Source organism: Conger conger, chromosome 14 (genome assembly GCF_963514075.1).
Source record: "Conger conger chromosome 14, fConCon1.1, whole genome shotgun sequence".
Classification (NCBI taxonomy): domain Eukaryota; kingdom Metazoa; phylum Chordata; class Actinopteri; order Anguilliformes; family Congridae; genus Conger; species Conger conger.
Window position 1 is genome coordinate 10,479,979 of NC_083773.1, and position 22,395 is coordinate 10,502,373.

The 22,395-nt window shown below is 42.8% G+C and overlaps 2 protein-coding genes across 5 annotated transcripts; both read left to right on the plus strand.

Annotated features, from left to right (window-relative positions):
• Positions 1-141: 141 nt before the first annotated feature.
• On the plus strand, positions 142-9,407 carry ift52 (intraflagellar transport 52 homolog (Chlamydomonas)). 3 transcript variants are annotated; one of them, XM_061220589.1, is made up of 14 exons: positions 142-307; positions 1,235-1,372; positions 2,588-2,675; positions 3,066-3,195; positions 3,328-3,403; positions 3,641-3,712; positions 4,725-4,851; positions 5,013-5,096; positions 5,251-5,319; positions 7,454-7,608; positions 7,717-7,804; positions 8,066-8,174; positions 8,401-8,546; positions 8,875-9,407. In XM_061220589.1, the coding sequence occupies exons 2-14, from the start codon at positions 1,254-1,256 to the stop codon at positions 8,917-8,919; spliced, it is 1,308 nt and encodes a 435-aa protein (XP_061076573.1). In that variant the 5' UTR covers positions 142-307; positions 1,235-1,253; the 3' UTR covers positions 8,920-9,407. The 3 variants fall into 3 exon arrangements, with proteins under 3 accessions (XP_061076573.1, XP_061076572.1, XP_061076571.1); XM_061220588.1 differs by lacking the exon at positions 142-307 and adding an exon at positions 495-576; XM_061220587.1 differs by lacking the exon at positions 142-307 and adding an exon at positions 609-902.
• A 2,431-nt stretch (positions 9,408-11,838) lies between these two features.
• Positions 11,839-21,464, plus strand: mybl2b (v-myb avian myeloblastosis viral oncogene homolog-like 2b). Of its 2 annotated transcripts, none has more exons than XM_061220465.1 (15): positions 11,839-12,061; positions 14,083-14,179; positions 14,748-14,819; positions 14,996-15,088; positions 15,649-15,869; positions 16,344-16,464; positions 16,548-16,607; positions 17,181-17,393; positions 17,630-17,905; positions 18,086-18,228; positions 18,355-18,454; positions 18,562-18,669; positions 19,116-19,229; positions 19,642-19,722; positions 20,138-21,464. In XM_061220465.1, exons 1-15 carry the CDS (start codon positions 12,042-12,044, stop codon positions 20,264-20,266), a joined length of 1,848 nt encoding a protein of 615 aa, XP_061076449.1. In that variant the 5' UTR covers positions 11,839-12,041; the 3' UTR covers positions 20,267-21,464. The 2 variants fall into 2 exon arrangements, with proteins under 2 accessions (XP_061076449.1, XP_061076450.1); XM_061220466.1 differs by having other exon boundaries at positions 17,633-17,905.
• The last annotated feature ends 931 nt before the right edge of the window (positions 21,465-22,395 follow it).

Genomic DNA, 22,395 nt, shown 5'->3' on the forward strand with positions numbered 1-22,395 from the left:
GTAGTCAACAGAGCCAGCAGATGCAGGGTCAAATGATAGCAAGTAAAATGTATTTTGATTTTGTATTGTGGACCTGTGCAGTCTATAGGCCTACTGCATGCTGGACACATTGACACATGCAAGTTATGTTCTGAGCAGCCAGGCATTTTATACATTTTCTGAAACCAGGCTATATTTTATAATGGTAAAACTCATCATGTAGTGATTTGATTAATTATACTTCTTTTATGAGGAAAAAGCCTGTAACCAAGAAACTGAATCTGAGATCTGCACCATTGAAGAACACAGGAGAAAGCCTGCATTATCAGTAAGACCTCAAAATGAGCATTAAACGGATGTGCAACTTGTAGATTTTATCACCATATTGCAGTTGTCTAAAACGAATATCCCGACTCTTGCAACTTTATCTGAATTGATAAAAATGGTGGAACTCAATATTTTTAAGTGGAACAAGACGCCTAAATTACTCCAGTCCGTTTGTTGTTATGCTGGGAGTGTCCTTAGTTACCGTTGTGGTTGCCGTCCTTACCCACAATGCACCGTCAAGATTAAGGATTTGGAGGATGGTGGTAAGGGGTAAGGAGCAAATATAGCTAACATTAGTTATTTTCTTCTTCGAGCACAATGATTTCTGTCTTTTGAGTAGATATACACAACGCAAAATTATGTTTGGCGTGTATAGTGAAAGCTAGAAAAATAAGGAGTTAACACAAAAGGAAATATTAAATTCTGCTTGCTAGCTATTACAAACGCTAAGTTAGCTCAAAATTTCTGACACAGCTAGCTAGCTAGGCTATCTAGAGTGTGTTGTTAAATTGACTAGCTATGCAGGCGAGCTATCCATAATGATGCCATTGTTCCAGCCAAGTTTCTGCTGCAACCCGAGTCGAAATAGCGGCACTGTAAGTTGCCTAATTTACAGTGCCTGATTAATACGATAGCAGTAAGTTACCAGTGAGTGTAACGTCATTACTTGGCTGCTAAAGCCTAGTAACTGTGCAGCCTATTGGTGCGTAGCGTTAGATATAACGTTAACGTTATGGTAACTTACAATTAAGATAGCTAGCGTACTATTTTGCGTAACTAACATCTGCCTACTAGCAGGCGACTGATTCGCTATGTCGTTAGTTAAATGTTGAATTTAACAAAGTGTCCCTGTCACTAACTAAAAATAGGCCAGCATCACTAGCGCTAGTTGCTGACTGATGTTTTATTTCCACTGATGTCATTCCAGAACTATAGATAATTAGAGAATGGAGAAAGAACAGCGAAACATCGTAGCCATCAACGCCTCCAAGAGAGAGCTGTTCACAGCCAATAATGGCTATAAGTCGCTTCAGAAGAGACTGAGGGCACAGTGGAAGATCCAGAGGTACACTACGTATTGTAAACTTACAGTGGCTTCAGAAAGTATTCAGACCCCTTCATTTTTGCACATGTTGTTGTTTTGTAGATTTATGTCCATTGATCTACACTTAATAATCCAAAATGACAAAGTTAACCAGAAATTTAAGTATAAGTATAAGTAGAAATAAGTATTCAGACCCTTTGCTGTGGCAAATTGTGGTCAGGTGCATCCTGTTTGCGTGTGTATAGAACTTGAAGAAGTTTGGAATAACCTGGACTCTTCCTAGAGTTGCCCGTCTGACCAAACTGAGCAACCAGACAAAAAGGGCCTTGGTCAGGGAGGTGACCAAGAACCCAACGGTCACTCTAACAGAGCTTAGGAAGTCCTCTGCAGAGATGGGGGGGACCTGCAGCAAGGATTAACATCTCAGCAGCACTCCATCAATCAGGCCTTTATTGTAGAGTGGCTAGACAGAAACCACTCTTGAGTAAAAGGCATATGACAGCCTGCTTGGAGTTTGCCAAATGGCATTTAAAGGATTCTTGAGAGCATAGGAAAAATAATCTCTGGTCTGATGAGACAAAAATTGAACTTTTTAGGCAGATCTCCCAGCATTATGTCTGGCAAACAACAGGCACTGCTCATCACCTGGCTAATACCATCTGTACAGTGAGGTATGGTGGCGCATCATGCTATGGGGGTGCCTCTCAGCGGCAGGGACAGGGAGACTGGTCAGAATTGAGGGAAGCATAAATGCAGCCAAATATTCCAGAGTGCACGCAACCTCAGACTGGGGCTTCCCATCGAATCTGACAGAGTTTAAGATGGTCTGCTTGGAAGAATGTGATAAACTGCCCAAATCCAGGTGTGCAAAGCTGGTAGAGACTTGCACACCAAAAGGGGTTTCTACAAAGTACTGAATTATGGGTCTGAATACTGAGAGATTTCAGTTTTTGATTAAATACATTTGCAAAAAATTCGAAATAACATGTTTTCACTTTGTTATTATGGGTTATTGAATGTAGATTGATGGGCAAAAATGACAATTTAATCCATGGAAAATGTAATATACAACATAGTGTGCAAAAAATAAAGGTGCCTGAATACTTTCTGAAGCCACTGTATGTAGATAAACTGATAACTTTGAATGTTTAGAGAACATTAAAGGGGTTCAATCAGTATCTCATTAGCTAGCCAGGTCTTGATATGTTGCTCAGTATCTGGATTTTTGTGTCACAGCATTAAAGATGAGCTTTCCTTGGAGAAGCTTAATGGTGTAAAACTGTGGATAACCGCTGGGCCCAGAGAAAAATTCACGGCTGCTGAGGTGAGCACATTGTGGGCGAAATTAATTGTCTGACGGGGTAAGACTAGCTGTGAGACCCACTGAAAATACTTTGGAAACCTTCACAGCTGGGGGGAATAGTAGTTCAGGGCCGTATGCAATTGTAAAAGTGTGCACCAAAATATGTGTAGACTGTACTTCCTTGTCCTTCCGCTGAGCTGAAACATTACACCATGACTCCAGTGTTTTCCCTGTGGGTTCGGCTAGCAAGTTGTAAGCCAAGGTGCAACATTATTCAACTAGAACTCCACAAGAAACATGATTTGCAACCGACAATGGCATCGTAGGTTAGAAAGCAAAGGGATATGTTCTTGTTCATGTGTATGGACACCAACATTGGTCTCCCCTCTGTGCACTGACTGTGCGGTTTAGCTAGAAGTGTTGAAGCAGTACCTGGATGGAGGCGGAGCTATCCTGGTAATGCTTGGGGATGGCGGGGAGACGAAGTTCGACACCAACATCAACTTCCTCCTTGAGGAGTTTGGCATCATGGTCAACAGTGGTACGTCCCTCCACATTTGCCTGTGTACTTTCCGGCTTGGCAGCGATTTGCTTCCGGCTGCTGTCGTGCCAGGCTAGTGTTTATTGAGTGTGCTCAGACCCGGTGTTTACTACATTCAACCTGCTCCAACAGACGCTGTGGTGAGGAATGTTTACTACAAATATTTCCACCCGAAGGAAGCATTAGTGTCCAACGGTGTGTTAAACAGGTCAGTTCTTGTCATCCTGAACATCTCTTGGATTGTCTCCAGAATTGTGTGATGAGAAACAAATCAAGGATTATGTTTCATTATGTGTATTTGAAAGAGCAGATCCATTATGGTTGTGTGCATATTTATTGAGCATTCTGCATGATGGAAGCAAAAGGTGTGTTATGAAGGCACTCTGCAGCTAATGAAGTGTTCTGCCATTCCAGCTTTATAACAGGTGTATTTTGTGTCGTACAGAGAGATCAGTCGCGCTGCGGGCAAAGTGGTGACGGGGGTCATTGACGATGAAAGCGCGGGGAACAATGCGCAGTAAGTGTCCATCACTTTTGTCGAGTGTGTATGTTCGAGTTTTCTCAACAGTCAACAGAAGCTTAAGATTATTTGCCCGTGAGAAGAGCTGATTTTCAACTGTAATCACAGACCCGGTACAGAATCAATAAACAAAACGGGCACCCAATTGAAGTTTCCATTTTACTTAAAAAAAAAAATCAAATAAATTGCCATTGCTTGCTTAAGACAAAACATATCTTTAAAATTTGGACTGTGTGTATATGTGCGTTTTTAATGAGTGTCTGCTACCTCTACCCCACAGTGTGTGTTTTTAATGAATGTCTTCTACCTCTACCCCTCTGTGTGTGTTTCTAATGAATGTCTTCTACCTCTACCCTTCTGTGTGTGTTTTTAATGAATGTCTTCTACCTCTACCCCTCTGTGTGTGTTTCTTATTAATGTCTTCTACCTCTACCCCTCTGTGTGCGTTTCTAATGAATGTCTTCTACCTCTACCCTTCTGTGTGTGTTTTTAATGAATGTCTTCTACCTCTACCCCTCTGTGTGTGTTTCTTATTAATGTCTTCTACCTCTACCCCTCTGTGTGTGTTTCTAATGAATGTCTTCTACCTCTACCCTTCTGTGTGTGTTTTTAATGAATGTCTTCTACCTCTACCCCTCTGTGTGTTTTTAATTAATGTCTTCTACCTCTACCCCTCTGTGTGTGTTTCTAATGAATGTCTTCTACCTCTACCCCTCTATGTGTGTTTTTAATGAATGTCTTCTACCTCTACCCTTCTGTGTGTTTTTAATGAATGTCTTCTACCTCTACCCTTCTGTGTGTGTTTTTAATTAATGTCTTCTACCTCTACCCCTCTGTGTGTGTTTCTAATGAATGTCTTCTACCTCTACCCCTCTGTGTGTGTTTTTAATTAATGTCTTCTACCTCTACCCTTCTGTGTGTTTTTAATGAATGTGTGCTACCTCTACCCCTCTGTGTGTGTTTTTAATGAATGTGTACTACCTCTACCCCTCTGTGTGTGTTTGTGCAGGGCTTTGACCTTCGTGTACCCGTATGGAGCAACCCTGAGCGTGATCAAGCCTGCAGTGGCTGCTCTGTCCACCGGCTCTGTGTGTTTCCCCCTCAACCGGCCCGTCCTCGCCTTCTACCAGGTCAAGGTGAGCGGGGCGCCAAGGCCCGCCTTCCCCTTCACTTTGAACACCATGTGCCGTGCCTCGCCCATGCCGTCAGCCCTCCATCAGCCCTGTTAAAATACGCCTGTGCTTTGCTATGGGACGTCCCTGCCCGTGCTCAGAGCCTCGTGTCTGTTGTGCTGCAGGAGGGAGGCCGACTGGCAGTGCTGGGCTCCTGTCACATGTTCAGCGACCAGTACCTGGACAAAGAGGAGAACAGCAAAATAATGGTGAGCATTTCCAATGTAGTGTTCTGAGTGTTTCCTTTTGACGTTGTGGCAACAGTGTAACTACCGCCTCGTGTTGGTAGTATTTAGCTGGGTAATGTGTTGGGAAATGTTGCCCGTATGTATCCTGTCCTGTCTAAGCCTTTTTGTCTTGCAGGATGTGGTCTTTCAGTGGCTTACGACGGATAACATTCTCCTGAACCAGATAGATGCAGAGGACCCCGAGGTAAGGAGCTGGGTGTTTGGTGTGTTTGACTAGCTCTTGTGTGTCCATACATACTGTGGAGCTTCTATAGGTCTTGGAAGTATGACATAACCGAGCCAGAAACATTTGCCCATATATGGATTTCTGGATCAAAGGAGAATTTCTCTGTGGAGAAAATAAAGAAGTTTCACATAACTGTCCCTGTCACACTGCACACATTTCTTTCTTAAATGGCACTGGATTCCGATGCTACTTTCCAGACAAAATAGTTATTTTGCTGACGGCAAGTTAACACTGCTTCCCGTATTATATACACATCATAGCTAGCAGTTCTGTGACTAGGCTTTTCAGGCTAGTCAAATGTAACGTTAGCCAGCAAAGAAACTCGATTAACTTAAAGGTCCAGGTAACTGAAATCTGTGAAATCTTTGCTGATGTGTTATTTTTATACTTCTTTGCATTAACAAATGCGTTCTCCCTTGGCTAAACACCAGGGGCTTCATTTATAAAACTGTGCTTAGGATTCACGTCAAAAGGTTGCGTAAGCATGAAACCTAGGACGTGCGTACGCAAAACAATAGTCTGATTTATAAAACAGTGCATACGCACGTCCCACGCCAATTTTCCTTTATAAATCACAATCAACTCTAAATGTGGCGCAGCTTTGCCGGCTTCATGTCCCGCCCACAGTTGCCTATAAATAAGCAGTGAAACGCCCCTAATGAATATACATTTCACGAAGACGACAATGGCAAACGCTGAAAAGAAGGCCAAGAAAAGGGATTTCAGCCATTTGATTACCTCTGAAAAGCTACAGGTGTGGGAATTATCCTGTAAATGACGAACAACGAATGTGATGATGACGATGATAATAATAATAATAATAATACACGTCATTTGTCTAGCACCATTGAAAACACAGTTACAAAATTAAGAGAAAAAACGAACAAAAATGTATAACAATAAACACATTATAAAACGTAATATATGAATATGATAACAATATATGAAACTATGGACTCGTATCTGCCCGACTGACGCATTGTAAACGGCATCAGTGCAGCGCAATTTGTCCGACTGTTCACCATATTATTTATGAGAATACATTTAATAACATGAAGTATTGTTTAACAATTCGTCTACATATTTGAGGGATTATTTTACAACAACATCTCCGTTTATATTTATCATCCTAAATCATATTTTTTGGGCACTCCAGGGAGCATCAATCAAACAGCTGTTTGTTTATTCGTTGTAAGAGGCTTTTATCCGTTTTTGCAAATTAACTCTTCGTATATGATACGTGAGAGGTAATATTTCATTACATTACATTAAATTACATTACATTACATTACATTGCCTGGCATTTAGCAGACGCTCTTATCCAGAGCGACGTACAACAAAGTGCAAATTAAACACAAGAACAAGTGCAAATAGGACCTGAGAGGACAGTATAGTTCCGAGTCCTAGTGTAAACATGCAGAAAATCAGAACCCTTTAAGAGTACAATCAACAACAATCAATTCCGATTTATTTTACACAGTGGTATCTGTTGTGTATCATTTTCGACTTCTCTCGTCGCCAAATGTTGTGTTGCACTTAGGAAGGGAGAGAACCCGTATAGCGAGATTCAACAACACAACACTTTAATAAGTATAACAGGGACGAAGCACGTCCTTACAGCAGCCATACCCAGCCACAACTCCCGGCAAATCTTTATACCTTTTTAAATCCTGTTTCACTTCCCGTTTTCCAGGCATAACGTCACGAGCATTAAAGGCACAGTTTCTCATTTCCCCAGTTAATGTGCGTACGCATGGGTCAGAGTTTCCGTGGAGGACCGCACATTTTCCGGTCAAGTTCGTTTTTTATAAATGCCAAAGTTTGCTTAGAAAGTGGTGTACGCATTCTTTTGTGCCTACGCAACGTTTATAAATGAGGCCCCAGGTTTTCAGTGCTGGGTACAATGCACGTCACTAAAACGCGATGACCATTGAAATCTCTTGTAAAAAATCAAAATAAAATGGGCAGTCTATTTTTTTTGATCTGGAAATCTCAAAAACCTTGAGGGAATGTGGACACAACTTCTGAGGCCTACTCACAGTGCAGGGTCGGGGAAGAGAGCCCGGGGGTGACGATGCGATACTCTCTGCAGATCACAGACTACACCATGCTGCCAGACACGGGCTGCCTCTCCGACCGGCTCCGGGTGTGTCTGCAGGAGCGGGACGAGAACCCGCGAGACTTCACCTCCCTTTTCGACACGTCGCTCCTCAAGCTGTCCACCGACTCCCTGCCTCACGTCATCGGGTGAGCGCCTCCCCCGCCCCTCCGTCCGGGCGCGGTACAGAGCTGTCCCTGCCGTGCGTGAACGCCATACCCCCTCATCCGCCGTGTGCCTCTGCTTCTCTCCTGCAGCTCTTACAAGCAGCTGAACGTCAAGCACGAGCCTCTGCAGCTGATCCAGCCTCAGTTTGAGACTCCCCTACCCACGCTGCAGCCTGCCGTGAGTAACACTGCCCCCACATCACACACACACAGGCGTTTACATTCCTCACACTGTATATGTGAAGCGCTTTATCACATCCATGTGACCACCCGCTGGTACATTTCTCTTTTATATTCATGGTTCTATTGAAACAAGCTCAGGGTTCACTCACCTGCTGGTCCCGTTCGCCCTCAGCTGAGTTCAGAGAGGTGATGTCCATGAGCTGTGACGTACCCTGTGTGACCGTGTGTTGTTCTCTTGTTTTTGTTTTTTGGCCAGGTCTTCCAACCTGCCTTTAGGGACCTGCCCCCTCCCACGCTTGACCTTTTTGACCTTGACGAGACCTTCTCTTCGGAGAAAGTGCGGCTGGCGCAGCTTTCCAATAAATGTGAGTCCGCACTGGCGGCTAGTGCTGTATACTGCTACTTACTATCACCAGGAGCTTCAGAGAGGGAACGGTGTTAATATTACGGCACTCTGGGTAATGGTGAAATGGAAGTCCAGTCCAAGGAACAGACATCGTCTTTTTTATCATGTCACTGTCAACCCTTTCCCATAAGTGAAGCTAATGTTCCCACCGTGGCCCCCTGCTCTCCCACGCTCTGTCCAATCAGGCACTGACGACGATCTGGAGTTTTACGTGAGGAAATGCGGGGACATCTTGGGCGTGACTGGGAAACTGGACAAGGAGCAGAGAAATGCCAAGCACATCCTGGAGCACATCTTCTTCCAGGTCGTGGAGTTCAAGAAACTCAATCAGGTAAGGCAAGCTTATTTCATGACAAAAATAAATGAACCATATCATTAGCATCTAGTGACAAGATAACGTGTAATTCATTGGGATTTAAATGTATGTACTTGTCAAAGTTTCACTGCTGTCACCATTGGTTTAGCAGATGGCATGATATGGCTTCATTTGAAGTAATTAAATAAATGTAGTAATTAATTGAAGGCAGAAGAAACTGTATTGCTCAGAGAGCCCTAATGGTGCATAAATGTTTATACATGGTAGGTTGCCATGGTGATAAATTAGTTACTCCAATTTGGTAATTGGTGAACTTTCACAACTCTTTTTTTTTCTCCTGTAGGAGCACGACATTGATACAACAGAAGCAGGACTTTCTCCATTCTAAAGAAAAGAAAGCTTATGCTCTTACTGTTCCAATTTTCTAAGTGCGTTGACAAGGTTTGTACATGGCAAATCTGTTTGTGTATATAAACCATGAATACACTATTGCATACCATACCAAATAAGAGTGCAATAAGAGATTGCTCTTCAAAATCTTGTTAGAAATTGTGTCTCTGATGACATGACGTTATGTTTTTATACGTTGTGCCCCCCTTTGCATTCAAAATCGTATCACTTACTTTTTTATGACACTTGATATAGTCTTCTATCTGTAAATATTCTGAGCATTTGCCCTGAATAGGTTGAGAAATATTTTTACCTTTTAAAGTCTCTTTACAAGGCAATATTTTGTCATCATGTTTATATTTTTAAGTTTATATAAATGTTTATAAAGCCAATTCTAAGTTAAAGTTCAGTAAAAACACTTATGTATTGATGGCTTTCATCAATATAAATGTTATTTAATATCAACAATAAAACACATTTCTTTAACACATTGAGATCTTTATCTAACAGTGTACCACTCTCATGTTGTGCCTCCACCTGCAAAATTAAATCTGGGAAAATATCTCTCGGCTGATAACAGATTTAATCTTTTGCTGGCACATATGGAACAAATTGTCTTGGCTTAGGCTGGTACCCTTGTCCAGCATTCATTGTACAAATTGCTTTACCTTACACAAATCACTGGACACAACTAGTCCAAATCAGCTCAGTATATATTCCAGTTAAGTGACCAATGCACAATTAAAAAATGGATCCTTTGTCAATACCCAATGCCCTTGTAAAATATAATCAAGTTATCTAAAGTCCAGGACGCTCAGAATGGATATTAAAAGTATTGAAATAATTTTACATGGTCATATACATAGATATAATCTTTGGGCGAGTTTCCCCCTGCACGCAAACACATTTGAGGTGGTGTTACTGCTGAACGTTGATTGTACTCTTCAAGGGTTCTGATTATCTGTATGTTTACACTAGGACTCGGAACTGTACTGTCCTCTCAGGTCCTCTTAGCACTCATACTTGTGTTTGATTTGCACTTCATCGTACGTCGCTCTGGATAAGAGCGTCTGCTAAATGCCATGTAATGTAATGTAAAACACACCTGTACACAGCATCAGCACTGTGGTGCTGTATTAGTTGCCCAGGCTCAGGTCTTGGTTCTCACTGACTAGCACTTGGGGCTCCAGGTGGGTTTATTGAGCAAGGTGAGCGGGCACTGTTCAGAGCATGTTTGATCAGACCTCCCAGGATGGCTCGATAGCAGGGGGGTCGATGCAAAACATCCAACAAAACATTGATTTCTCCTCACGGTAGTGGATGTCAAGGTCCTCCAGAAGAATGGTGAGCCCCTTATTGGGCTCAGGAGTGGAGTCCTCAGTTAGCAGGTCAGGGACTGGACTTGGAAGGCCAAGGAAGGGGACAGCTCACTGGCAGAGTGGCACTGAGGTGGCAGGGTGGATGAGCCGACCTCTGTACTCCACCACAATCTCTGAATGAGACGCGCACGCCTTGCTGACTGATGGAGGTCAATGAATGGACTTCAATGCACCTTTTTTCTCACAACTGTCCTTTTTTACTTCATGTGCTTACTATTTGGGGGGTTATGCTTGGTGTTTGCCCATCTGTTACTATGTAAAGTGAATTGAATTGGGATGAACCGGGATCTAAAAGGCCTGTATTCAGATCCGGGAGAGAGGATCTCTCATTGATTTGGATACAGCCACATCAAAAAAAAAACATAAACATGCGCATAATTTTTTTCTACAACATGGTACACATTACTCTTAAAGTATATTCTAATGATAGCCAATGTTAGCTATTTAAGTGATGTCTGACTGCAAAGTACACTTTACATAGTTGATTTATTAGGTAGACCTGTCCACCAGCTCATTAATGCAAATATCTAAAGGTATCATAGCATGCAGACATACGGTTCAGTTGTTCCGACAAACATCATGGGAAAGACGTGATCTAAGTGACTTTGACCGTGCAATTATTGTTGGTGCCAGACAGGGTGGTTTGAGTATCCAAAACTGCTGGTCCCCTGGGATTTTCATGCACAACAGTCTCTACAGTTTACAGACAATGGTGAGAAAAACAAATACATCTAGTTAGTGACATGAGTTCTGTGAGCCAAAACACCTTGTTAATGGCAGAGGTCAGAGAATGTCAAGACTGGTTCAAGCTGACGGGAAGGTGACAATAACTCGACCACATGTTACAACAGTGGTATTCAAAAGAAAATCTGAACACAACACATTGAACCTTGAAGTGGATGGGCGCCTGTTGCAGAAGACCAATAAGTCCAAAAAATAAGTCCAATAAATACTGAATGAAGTGGTCACTAAGTGTCTGTAGACAGTAGGCAGGCTGCAAGGAAAACATGCTTGGGGGGGCAACAAGTCCTTGTTCATGTGGCAACAAGTCCACTCAAGTTTGACAATGGTGCAGAAGGGGGGAAAGAGGTCTGAAACCTGTGTGTCCTGTTCGGTGGGGGAATGTGGTTGAGGAAACAATTGGACATTCCAAATTAGCGGTGGAATTGGAAATACACAGCTCCCTGTTAACCGCCAAATTATGCATTTTAAAAATATTGTCATCACCTAGCACTAAGCAGGGGACGTAGCACGGGTGGCCTCGGGTTAACGTTTGGGACTGTTTGGTTTGGAAACCACCATTAAGCTTAACTGAAAACAGTGTTGGTTTCAATGAGCTATTAAAGCTTTATTTTAAATACATTTATTTGGCCTCAATCTCATTTTGTTGTAGTATTTTTTAATGGAATTTTAAAGGTCGTCTTGTCTCCTCATACTGTTGCTAACAGCCGGCTACAGAGAAGGGGTGGGCGCGAGCTTTGCGCAAGGTCAGTTTTCTTCATCGATGTGCGCGTCACTCCCGGGAAACCTGCGGGAGTAGCTGCGCGCGAGAAACAAACACTGCCTCCGGAATAGACCCAAGAGACGGGAGTAGTTGTCTTGCAAGAGGGAATATTTCATTAACGAATGCAAACGCTGTAAAGGCGTATTAAATAACCATCGACTCATCGAAACTATATGCACGACGAATCTGCAACATTTTATTTATTTTATTTTTGGAGTCTTACAAGGCGGCGGGGAAATGTCCTGGTGGCCGCGCGGGTAAGTGGCTAAATGGTACACTTTGTTTCATGGTGTTAGCGATAAGTACCATGTTGCAAACATTTCACATAACTGCGAAATACAACTTAATTGGCGACGGTGAAGAAGTGAAACTAACTCTTATAGCAGATGTTATCCTGCGATCACGCGATAAACAGGCTAAATATAAGATCGATTGTTAGCATTCCATCTAGCTAGTAATGAATTGCGCTCAACATCCCGCCTTTGCTTTGCCTTTGTAAAAGCCCACGCTAACCTTATGTCAGCTTGTATTTTCAGACTTCTTCTCGGCGTAGCACCTCAAAATGTCTAGTTTGATGCTTCCAAACATATGCACGCATTCAAGTTTGTTTAATGTCGAAAAAGGAACTGTCAATTTACTAGTCAACATGCATAGTATGTTAATCGGGAATATCCAGTTTGCTAACGTTAGCTGACTTGCATGGTTCCTGTAATTTCGCTGACTATTTACTCCGCATGATGCGATTGTTTCCTGGAGTGCACTTAATTCACATTGCCTTTCTATTCCCGTTCATATACGTTGATGTACAATTGCCGATTAATTAGCTACGCTGGCTTAAGTCACATTGATTCATTAATTCACGCTAACTAGTTAGCCAACTAGCTTCACTGGGTGACAGACTGGTACAATTGGGTGGGGGTGGGGGTGGGGTCAGTTATACAGTTTACCAAACATTGCTTTGTCGTGGAAACGTTTGACCAGAACCAACAACGTTGACTGAAAACGTGTTTGTGAAAATCGTTTCTTTAAGATTCTGCTGAACAACTTGTCATCTTATGTGCTTTTTTTGGTGCAGTTTAATATGGTGTGTTACCTGTTCGTACGCAAGTTAGTTCAAACTTGACAGTGTGATTAAAACAAGACAATTGTCTTATTTCATATATTATGAATGCATTTGTTGTCGTCGTTTTGGTTGGATTATGTTGGGTGTTGTGTGCCCATATGTATTTGTCTTTTTATAAGTTGAGTATGCTTCTATTGACCAGGGGTGTAAAATCTTATCTGAAATGGGCTGGTGTGAGTTTATGTTGTAGTCCAGCATTACAACACCTGGTTAAACTGATTATGGTCTTCAGTCAACACCTTGGTAAGTAGAATCACGGTGTCTTAGTGCTGGGCTAAACCACCTTGGCTGTTTTTGGATAAGATTGGACACCCCTGCTCTAGAAAGTATAACAAGGGTAGCATTACAGCATAATTGACTGGGAAGTGGGCATGCAACCCCAGGACTCTAGATTCCCAGGTGGGGTACTGCCCTTATACCCTTGAATAAGGTACTTGATATGAATTGCTTCAGTAAATAATCCGTCTTTATACGGTACATTAATTGTGTGTTTACGTGGCTGTGTATACGGGTACTTGTATAGATTGTATAGATATTGTTACTTGTATAGGTATTCTTATTTTTTGTATTCTAGCTGCAATTGTGGTATGCTAGTTTGAAAGTTGATTGTACTCTTAAAGAGTTCAGATTTTCTGCATGTTTACACTAGGACTCGGAACTATACTGTCCTCTCAGGTCCTCTTTGCACTTGTTCTTGTGTTTAATTTGCACTTTGTTGTACGTCGCTCTGGATAAGAGCGTCTGCTAAATGCCATGTAATGTAATGTAATGTAATGTAATGTAATGGGTACTTGTGTCTGACTAGAGGCCAAAGGCTTATAGCCCAGCATCAGACTGTCGCTCGACTGAAATCGCAGAACATTCGTGAACACACTATTGTCGCCTGACAGACTCTGGTTGTTGTCCTTAGTAAAAAAGTATTAAACGCACTCCAGTCGCCTAGAGTATTAACCAAATGCCCTGCAATGAGTGACATCCATTGGATGCTGTCAGTCACAGCGGCTGGACTATAAACTGGCTTTAAAAGGTAAATTGTACAAACGTGTCTGGAAGTTTGCAGTAGGCCTTGCTTCACATAGTGGTCAGAGGGTAGTTGCTCTCCCGGGGTAAGCCCATGGCTGTGAACTGCATCTTTACTCTGGTTCCCCATTACAGTGAGGATGGGGAAGAGGCGGTGTATCAGGACACGGATTCAGACGTGGCCGAACAACGAGAGAGTGGAAAGGTTAAAGTGAAATGGACACAGGAGGAGGTAAGTTAACAGATTAAACCAATTCCCCTTTTGTGCCTCCCCACCCGTAATGTTACCTGTCACACTTTTCAAAGAGCTGCCTTCAGTTGCCAATTACAGATAACCAGCTAACCAAATACAACTTGTTGCCTAATTTCCAGTTTACTTGGTTTTGAAGGGTGCCATGTATATGTAGGTTTCACCTTAGTACTTGGTAATTTCACCTTTACGTCCTCAACTGTTATCTTAATGCCTAGTAAAGTACAAATAACAGTACACAAGTACATGGCTGTTAGGTTTGATGAGTGTAACAAGTACTTGCATGGTTGCAAATACAGCACATAACAGCACATGAAACCAAAGTAGAATGTTTATTTTATTTTAAATAATACAGTGGTTTTTGGCTCAACTTAACTTGCAGTTATGTTGCAGTTAAAATCGGATGATAGCTGAAGATTTTCTTGCAGTACACTTTTTTTATTTCAAGATCACACGTGACGGTCAGATTCTCAGCAGCATCAGTACTGCCATACAGGTGTACAAAGTGGAAATAACTCTGCTTACCTTTCTTGCACTGGCTTGTTTTCAGGATGACAATCTGCGAGCTTTGGTGCAACGTTATGGACCTAATGATTGGAAAACCATAGCGGGCTACCTGTCGGTGAGTGTCCTCCATTTATCCGCATGTCACTCCACTTATCCAAATTGTATCTCTTTGTGGTCCATTTAAAATAGAATATTTATTTCCAAAGCCTATTTTACCTTAAACAAAATGAACAAGAATGTTCTTGGTACACGAGGACCTGTTCCACAACATGTTTGGTTGTGTTCCTGCAGAATCGCACTGAACATCAGTGCCAACATCGCTGGTTTAAAGTCCTGGACCCAGATCTGGTTAAGGGCCCCTGGACAAAGGAGGAAGATGAGAAGGTAAACAGTCTGAGAATTTCTCCCTTTTACACTCAAAGCAAAGTCTCCACTTAAAGCCTACGAATGCTTCATGACACTAGCCGTCCATTTGTAGGTTATCAGTTGCTGTTCACAATGCCTTCCTGGTGTTCCCTCTGGCAGCCAATCGGCCAATAGGGGTTGGTGGTGTGCAATAAGGCACTGTGATCTCCACTGACTAAAACCTTCCCATCTCTGGCCAACAGTAGAACCAGTTTAGCATCGTGTTGTGGGGCTGCTGGCCTTTCTTCTTGCCTAATGGTTTTTTAACGAACGCATCATTATTCCGCTGAATCGGACACATTATGCATATTAAGAATATGCTTCTTTCTGGAACACCGGGTTTGATTTGAAATAAGGCGATTGTTTCCCAGACTGTGGGCAGTCTGGATTGTAACTCAATTTCCAACGTCTATTGCTGAATTAATTACAGGAACTGCCTCTTTCTTTTTGCCTTTCATCTTGGCCTTGTGCATAATATTTTGTTCTCAGGAAGACGCTCACTGCTGCAGGTACTGAGAGTCGTCCTCTTCTCTGTGCAGGTGATAGAACTGGTGAATAAGTACGGCAACAAGCAGTGGGCCATGGTGGCCAAGCACCTGAAGGGCAGGCTGGGTAAACAGTGCCGAGAGCGCTGGCACAACCACCTCAACCCTGATGTGAAGAAGTCCTCCTGGACGGCCGAGGAGGACCTGATCATCTACAAGGCTCACTGTGTACTCGGCAACCGCTGGGCCGAGATCGCCAAGCTGCTCCCCGGGAGGTAAGCACACTGCCCGCCCCCGTTCTGGTGGTACACAGCTGCCAGTCATCACCAAACTGATGATTTCCGCTCCAGCTTCATAGACATTATGCACTGGGAGTGCGCTTTTTAAGATTTTAAATGGCTTTGCTATGTGTCAAATATATATTTACATTACATTATTGGCATTTGGCAGACACTCTTATCCAGAGCGACTTACAGTTGATTTTAGAATAAGCAGGAGACAATCCTCCCCAGGAGCAATGCAGGGTTAAGGGCCTTGCTCATGGGCCCAACGGCTGTGTGGATCTTAGTGATCGACCTTGCAGGTCCCAGTCATTTACCTTAACCACTATGCTACAGGCCCCCATTTACAACTGCCTGTTTTGGACGTTGAGAATATTAAATAGGGTAATATAAAAAAAGTTAGCGACCTAAAAGATACCATAAATCACCATTAAAAAAAAAGTAACATTTCACCATCATGCCTGGCAGGACGGACAACGCGGTGAAGAATCACTGGAACTCCACCATAAAGCGCAAAGTGGAGATGGGCTGCTACACTGGGGAGAATGTCGCCTCTGAAGTGTCCGTCCAGTACAGTAATGACCAGGAGGTAGGTCACCGTGTACATTGATCGCGAATGCGCGTATCAGGTTTGGAATTTAGCATGTTCTGATACCTGGCTGCTGCCCCCAGATGGAGTTTCAATGTGAGGTTGTTCCAGAAGCGGATGCTGAGCAGGAAGCCATAGATCAGGTGAGAATACGCAGACAAACCCACTTCTGCTTTCTCTTTATTCATTTCTACTTTCTACTTAAAGTGAAACCATTACATTTCATTTTGTTTGGTGGATGCATTTATCCAAAGTGACGTATAAGTGTGTACCGAAGGCCTTTGGAACAAACACAGAACACAGGTCAGATAGGAAGAAAGCCAAGAGAGGCCGGTCCCAGAAATGTCCATCTCAGGCAGTGCGGAGATCAGTAGTCTGTGGTTGACTATGTTGAATGATGCAGGCAGGTTGAGGAGGATCAGGACAGAGGAGAGGGATGAGGCTCTTGCAGTGGCAAGTGCCTCCATCACAGCCAGGAGAGTAGCCTCAGTTGAGTGCCTGGTTCGGAAGACTGGTGAGGGTCGAGCTGGTTGTTCTCATGGTGAAAAGATAATCGGTTAAGTGCTGCTTTATCAAGTGTTGGCAGAAGAGGCAAAAGCGATGCAAAGAAGTGTGAATGCAGTCAGGTGTTCAGTCTCACATAAGCTGGGATTTCTAATGTTGCATTTCAGGCCTTGGCTCGTTCTAAACTATTATGCATGTTGTTGCACCTGCAGGAGTCTTCCCACCCCTCTACTGTGGTGCCTACAAGGGAGGTAGCCACTCCCAAGTCATCTTCTCCCCACGATCACCGAGGGCCGCAGACCCCCAAAAGCGAGTCGGACCCTGCGGGCGAGGGCAACACCAGCCGCTGGGTGGTGGACAGCACCGGCTTCCTCTCTCCCACACCTGGCCCTGCCTTCAAGGAGGTGCTGGAGCTGATGGAGGATGTGAGTGTGGGGAGTTTCAGCCCTGCTCTGTCACACCGCTCAATTACTACATCTCACTCTCAAAATGGCCTTTTCAATTTATTAAGTTCTTAATCATGAGCTCATGGGATTATTGTGATGATGGTCTGTGATGTGGGGACAAAATTAAAGCGCTTCCAGCAGATGCTAACCATGACCAAGCCACAGCGTGCTTGCGCTCTTGGCTTCGGCTGACATGTGAACCTCCCTCGCCCCAGCAGGACTTGGAGGAGTGGTGCGACCCCACGGTGTTCGACCTGCCGGAGGAGAGCCAGGGCTCGGAGCTGCTGCAGTTCCGGCTGGAAGGCAGCGCCCTGCAGGAGCTGAGCCGCGGCAGCCGGGGCGAACTCATCCCCATCTCCCCCGGAGGAGCCACCCCGCCCTCCATCCTCACCCGCCGCACCCGCCGCTGCATTTCCCTCTCCCCCAACGCCAACGACTCCATGACCCCCAAGAGCACCCCCGTCAAGATCCTGCCCTTCTCCCCCTCACAGGTACCCAGGCCGTCCGCGTCCAAGTCCGGAGAGCTATTTCCTGCATTCACAAAGTCTGTTGGGGTTAACCGTAAGGGGAGATGTTGCGTTCGCAGGTTGTGTAATGTTTTCTTGGAGGCACAATGTAGAATTATTATGACTGAATGCTGCAGTTCTTGACAGTTGTCTGAATATTTGCAGTTCCTCAACTTGTGGACCAAGCAGGACTCCTTAGACCTGGAGAACCCCTCCCTCACCTCCACCCCTGTCTGCAGCCAGAAGGCCATCGTCACCACACCCTTGCACCGGGACAAGACCCCGCTTACCCAAAAAGAGAACTCTGTGTATGTACCTAATACCCCACGTCGCAAAAAAGAGAAAGTGTTGGTGTGGGAACAGTGCAACACTCTGCATTGAAAATATCAAAGAAATAATTTCATGCATGCTTTTAATACATATTTTTAATACAGGTTCATCACGCCCAACCATAAATCAGATTTTGACCCTACCCCCCGCACTCCAACGCCCTTCAAAAATGCCATGGAAAAATATGGCTCCCTACGGCCAATGGTGAGTTAAGTCCTATATATCAGAGAAAGTGCTAAAACCCTCAAGGAAATATTATGTACCTTGAAAAGTATGCCCTGTGGAAAATCATGGCTCTTTATGCTCCTAAGCCTCCTACTCCAAACCTTGAGGATTTAAAGGAAGTTTTGCGCAGAGAGGCTGGCATCGAGCTGACTGTGGTGGATGAGCACCCTGCTGAGCAGAGACGCAAGCAGGCGGTGAGCATGACCGTTTCACAGCAACAGACTTTAGCTGAAACCAATTTAAGAAGTGAAGACTGATGTTTTGAGAATTTCCTGAGCATTAATTATCACTGTCCTCATTTCTCATCTGGATGATGAGACCCGGAACATGATTGCATATATTATTCGCATTCCTGTTAGCCTTGGAATTCAAGGTCCGTAACTATAGCACTTTTTTTGTCTTAATTTATTTGAGTTGCCTCAGTTTTCTTTTAATATTGATGTATCGTTGAGCATTGCCTCATATCGTTAAGGGTGCAATTATGTAAACGTAACTGCGCCCTTCATCTTATTTTGTTAATTTTGTGGTGGATGAGTATGATCTGATTTGTAGTTTGTGCTGTTTCTGTAATGCAATATCACACGGCTTGTCTAATGATGTAGCTTATCAGCCAAACGTCCTCCTTTTCCTTCCTTCACAGCATCGACCACCAATGAAGAAAGTGCGCAAGTCCCTGGCACTTGATGTTGTGGACTGCGGTGATAATATTGCTTCCCGAATCCAGCCAGCTAACTCCAGCATTAGCAGCCCAAAGGTAAAGAAGACATTGATTGTACAAGTCCTTTTATATATCTTTCGTATTTGCAAATTCTATCGGTCTAACTGAATGCTGGTAAATCGCTAATGGTAGAGCAATGGAAGGTTCCATATTTTACACCTGTCCAGTTTTATTTAGTTAGTTCTGTTTTATTTTAGGTCCTGATATCCATAACAAGATGTTTGTATGGTTTTCAGTACCAAGATCAATCTATCAACTCTTTTATAATCCACATAGCTAGGTAAATATCACCGTATAGCAAGGGAAATTGATTTTCCACAATATGGGACCTTTAAGGGAACAAAATACCCCTGATTACAGAAGTGCTAAGTGCAACCAAAATATACAAAGTAATAATGAATATAGGGCTGAATGAAACTTACTTGTTCCTTTTATTCCTAATTGACAGAAAGAAGAAAATGTTTTGGATCAGGGATTCATCCTGGCTCCAAGTGAGAGTGAAGATCCAAGCCCAGCACCTCCAACTCCGGTGAGCACAACCTTCACACGCATTCACAATCCAATCTCATATCTGTAGTGCCAGTCTAAGGTGAAGCCAAGTGCATTTTATAGGCTATAAAGTGGTAGTGTGAGAGGGGGAGTGACAAAGGTCTATAAGAGCACTATGCTGAAAGTCAGAACAGTACCTTTGTGTGTGTGTGTGTGTGTGTGTATGTGTGTGTGTGTATGCGTACATGCACGTTTACATTTGTGTGTACGTTTGTATGTTTACATTAACATTTCTGTTTGTGTGTGTACGTTTACATTCACGTTTGTGTGTGCGTGTGTGTGTGTAGGTACGTTTACATTCACGTTTGTGTGTGTGCGTGTGTGTGTGTAGGTACGTCTACATTTCCGTTTGTGTACTTTTGATCCTAGTCGCTAATCCTGTGGTCTTTTCTCAGATGTCCCAGGCATGGGAAGCTGTGGTGTGCGGACGCACAAAGGACCAGCTGATCATGACTGAGAAAGCCCGCCGTTACCTACGCTCCCTGCAACCCAACGCCCCAAACCGCGCTCTCATCCTGTCCTGAGTCCAGCGCACCCAGACGGCTAGCTCTCTCTTTCCGCTCTACAGGTTACAGAAATAACTCTCCCTAATCTACATGTACTGTCCTCAATTCATCTACTCTGGCCAAGGATCAAAAATTGTAATTGTATGAAGAAATGTCCAAATTGTTTTTGATATTTTTAATTTAATACCGTGGTAAAACTAAAGTGGTGAACTTTTTTTATTAAATGTTCATGTACCATTTTTTGCAGTATTGGTTGCTGTTAATCAGGAAATTTACCATCTTTCTTGCATATGTGACAGTACTGCTATATGGCAATAATATTATATAATGTTTATATTTACCTTCCCTGCCCTACCTGTAGATAAAGCCAATTTCTTATTGAATGTGTACGCCTCATTTTCATAATTTCAGTGTTCTGGGTATAATTAATTTTTTTCTGTTTGTTTGTGTATTTAAACTGGTTGAAAATTCTCAGTTGTAAAAAAAAAGCAATTGCTTCATTTTGTGTTCTTTTGTGATTTACCACCTTTTTGATTGTGTTGAAATATATGAGCTCATGTCATAGGTTCACATTTGACATTCTGTTTATCGCTAAACAAATCAATTATTTGTTCACTTTTGATTAGTACAAAAATGAGCAGCTAGCTAAATATAGCATTAGGTTGCGCTATGTTTTTAGTTACTGTGTATTACCATGTTTTTATGTTAAAGGTTTGTCAGGGATTTAACTGTTTACATGTCCTTAGGGAATATAAGAAGTTCTTATTTTTGATATCTAAATCTGTTACTTACATTTGTGTCGATTAATTTAACATGACAGGAATTGACTACAAGACCATGTTGAAAAGCGAGCCGTGTGTAAACATCGTAGTCACTGGCTCTGGTAGCCATGGCATCAAGTCTACATTCTCCTGTTCTCCAATGTGAGTTCTGGTGCAAGGAATATAGATTGTTTTTACAGCAACTTTGAAATGACTGTATATTCACATTGTGAATGCAGGAAATAGCTCTTCTGCCTCAATCAAGATCAAATGCCTCTTATCTATTTATCCTGTAAAATAAGAACCTTCATCCAATGTTAGATCCTGATTTAAAGTGATGTAAAACCAGTACATAATTCCATTATGTATTATTACAGTGTAAGTGGTTTAATCATAAATTGTATATTTGTACAATGAGGGGGGGGGACTAGTACATAAAAGCATTAGAAGTGTGATGTGTTGTCCCTGTTGTTTATTAAAACTGTTATGTTATTTAGTTTTACACCACACATAAGATTGGGTCCAATTAATATGCCCTAAAAGAAGATATACAGATGCATTTTGCAAACAGATTTGATTGGCTGAAGATGGTTATCCAGCCATTTTAATTTTAAAGAATGGTGCTATTATTTTGTTGCAATCTTTCCAGCTATCATAGTATTCTTATTAGTGTATATACTATATACTATGATTGCTATCAAATGTAAAGATTGGGTGACATGGCTCAGGCAGTAAGAGCAGTCGTCTGGCAGTCGGAGGGTTGCCGGTCTGATCCCCCGCCCGGGCTGTGTCGAAGTGTCCCTGAGCAAGACACCTAACCCCCAAATGCTCCTCGCGAGCTGGTCGGTGCCTTGCATGGCAGCCAATCGCCGTGTGTGTGTGTATGTATGAACGGGTGAATGAGAAGCATCAATTGTACAGCGCTTTGGATAAAGGCGCTATATAAATTCCAACCATTTACCATTTAAAGAATATTGTCCTGATTTAACTACAGAATAGCTGGCTGATGGCTGCCATATAAATGGAATTCATGCATGGATACAAACCCTTGATAATGCACTGATCTGTGTTTTAAGACCATGTGATAAATTAGTTGATTGAGTTATTGAATCAACAGATGAATGCTTAATTCTACTATTCGCATAACCTCTGCCATAAGCAATAACTTGATAAAGAACGCACCCTTGAGACAGAAAACGCGAGTTGCTGAATAAACCAATGTACGGCACGGATTGGGCGGGTTTAGGGGATGACTGACAGCAAAAACAACCCAATTAAAAACCGACACAATGCTGAAACGGCCATAACTCCGAATTTTAAGGTTTCTTTGCATTATGTCAAATTGTAAGATTTGCATTCATTATGTAAACAGTTTATGAAGCCACT

Excerpts from the sequence above, each read along its gene's own strand:
- ift52 (XM_061220589.1), top strand. The coding sequence starts at position 1,254 with ATGGAGAAAGAACAGCGAAACATCGTAGCCATCAACGCCTCCAAGAGA. Across the intron at positions 3,713-4,724 it reads AGCGCGGGGAACAATGCGCA|GGCTTTGACCTTCGTGTACC; the intron begins GTAAGTGTCCAT and ends GTGTTTGTGCAG. Across the intron at positions 5,320-7,453 it reads TAGATGCAGAGGACCCCGAG|ATCACAGACTACACCATGCT; the intron begins GTAAGGAGCTGG and ends TACTCTCTGCAG.
- mybl2b (XM_061220465.1), top strand. The coding sequence starts at position 12,042 with ATGTCCTGGTGGCCGCGCGG. Across the intron at positions 12,062-14,082 it reads ATGTCCTGGTGGCCGCGCGG|TGAGGATGGGGAAGAGGCGG; the intron begins GTAAGTGGCTAA and ends TCCCCATTACAG. Across the intron at positions 18,229-18,354 it reads ACCCAAAAAGAGAACTCTGT|GTTCATCACGCCCAACCATA; the intron begins GTATGTACCTAA and ends TTTTTAATACAG.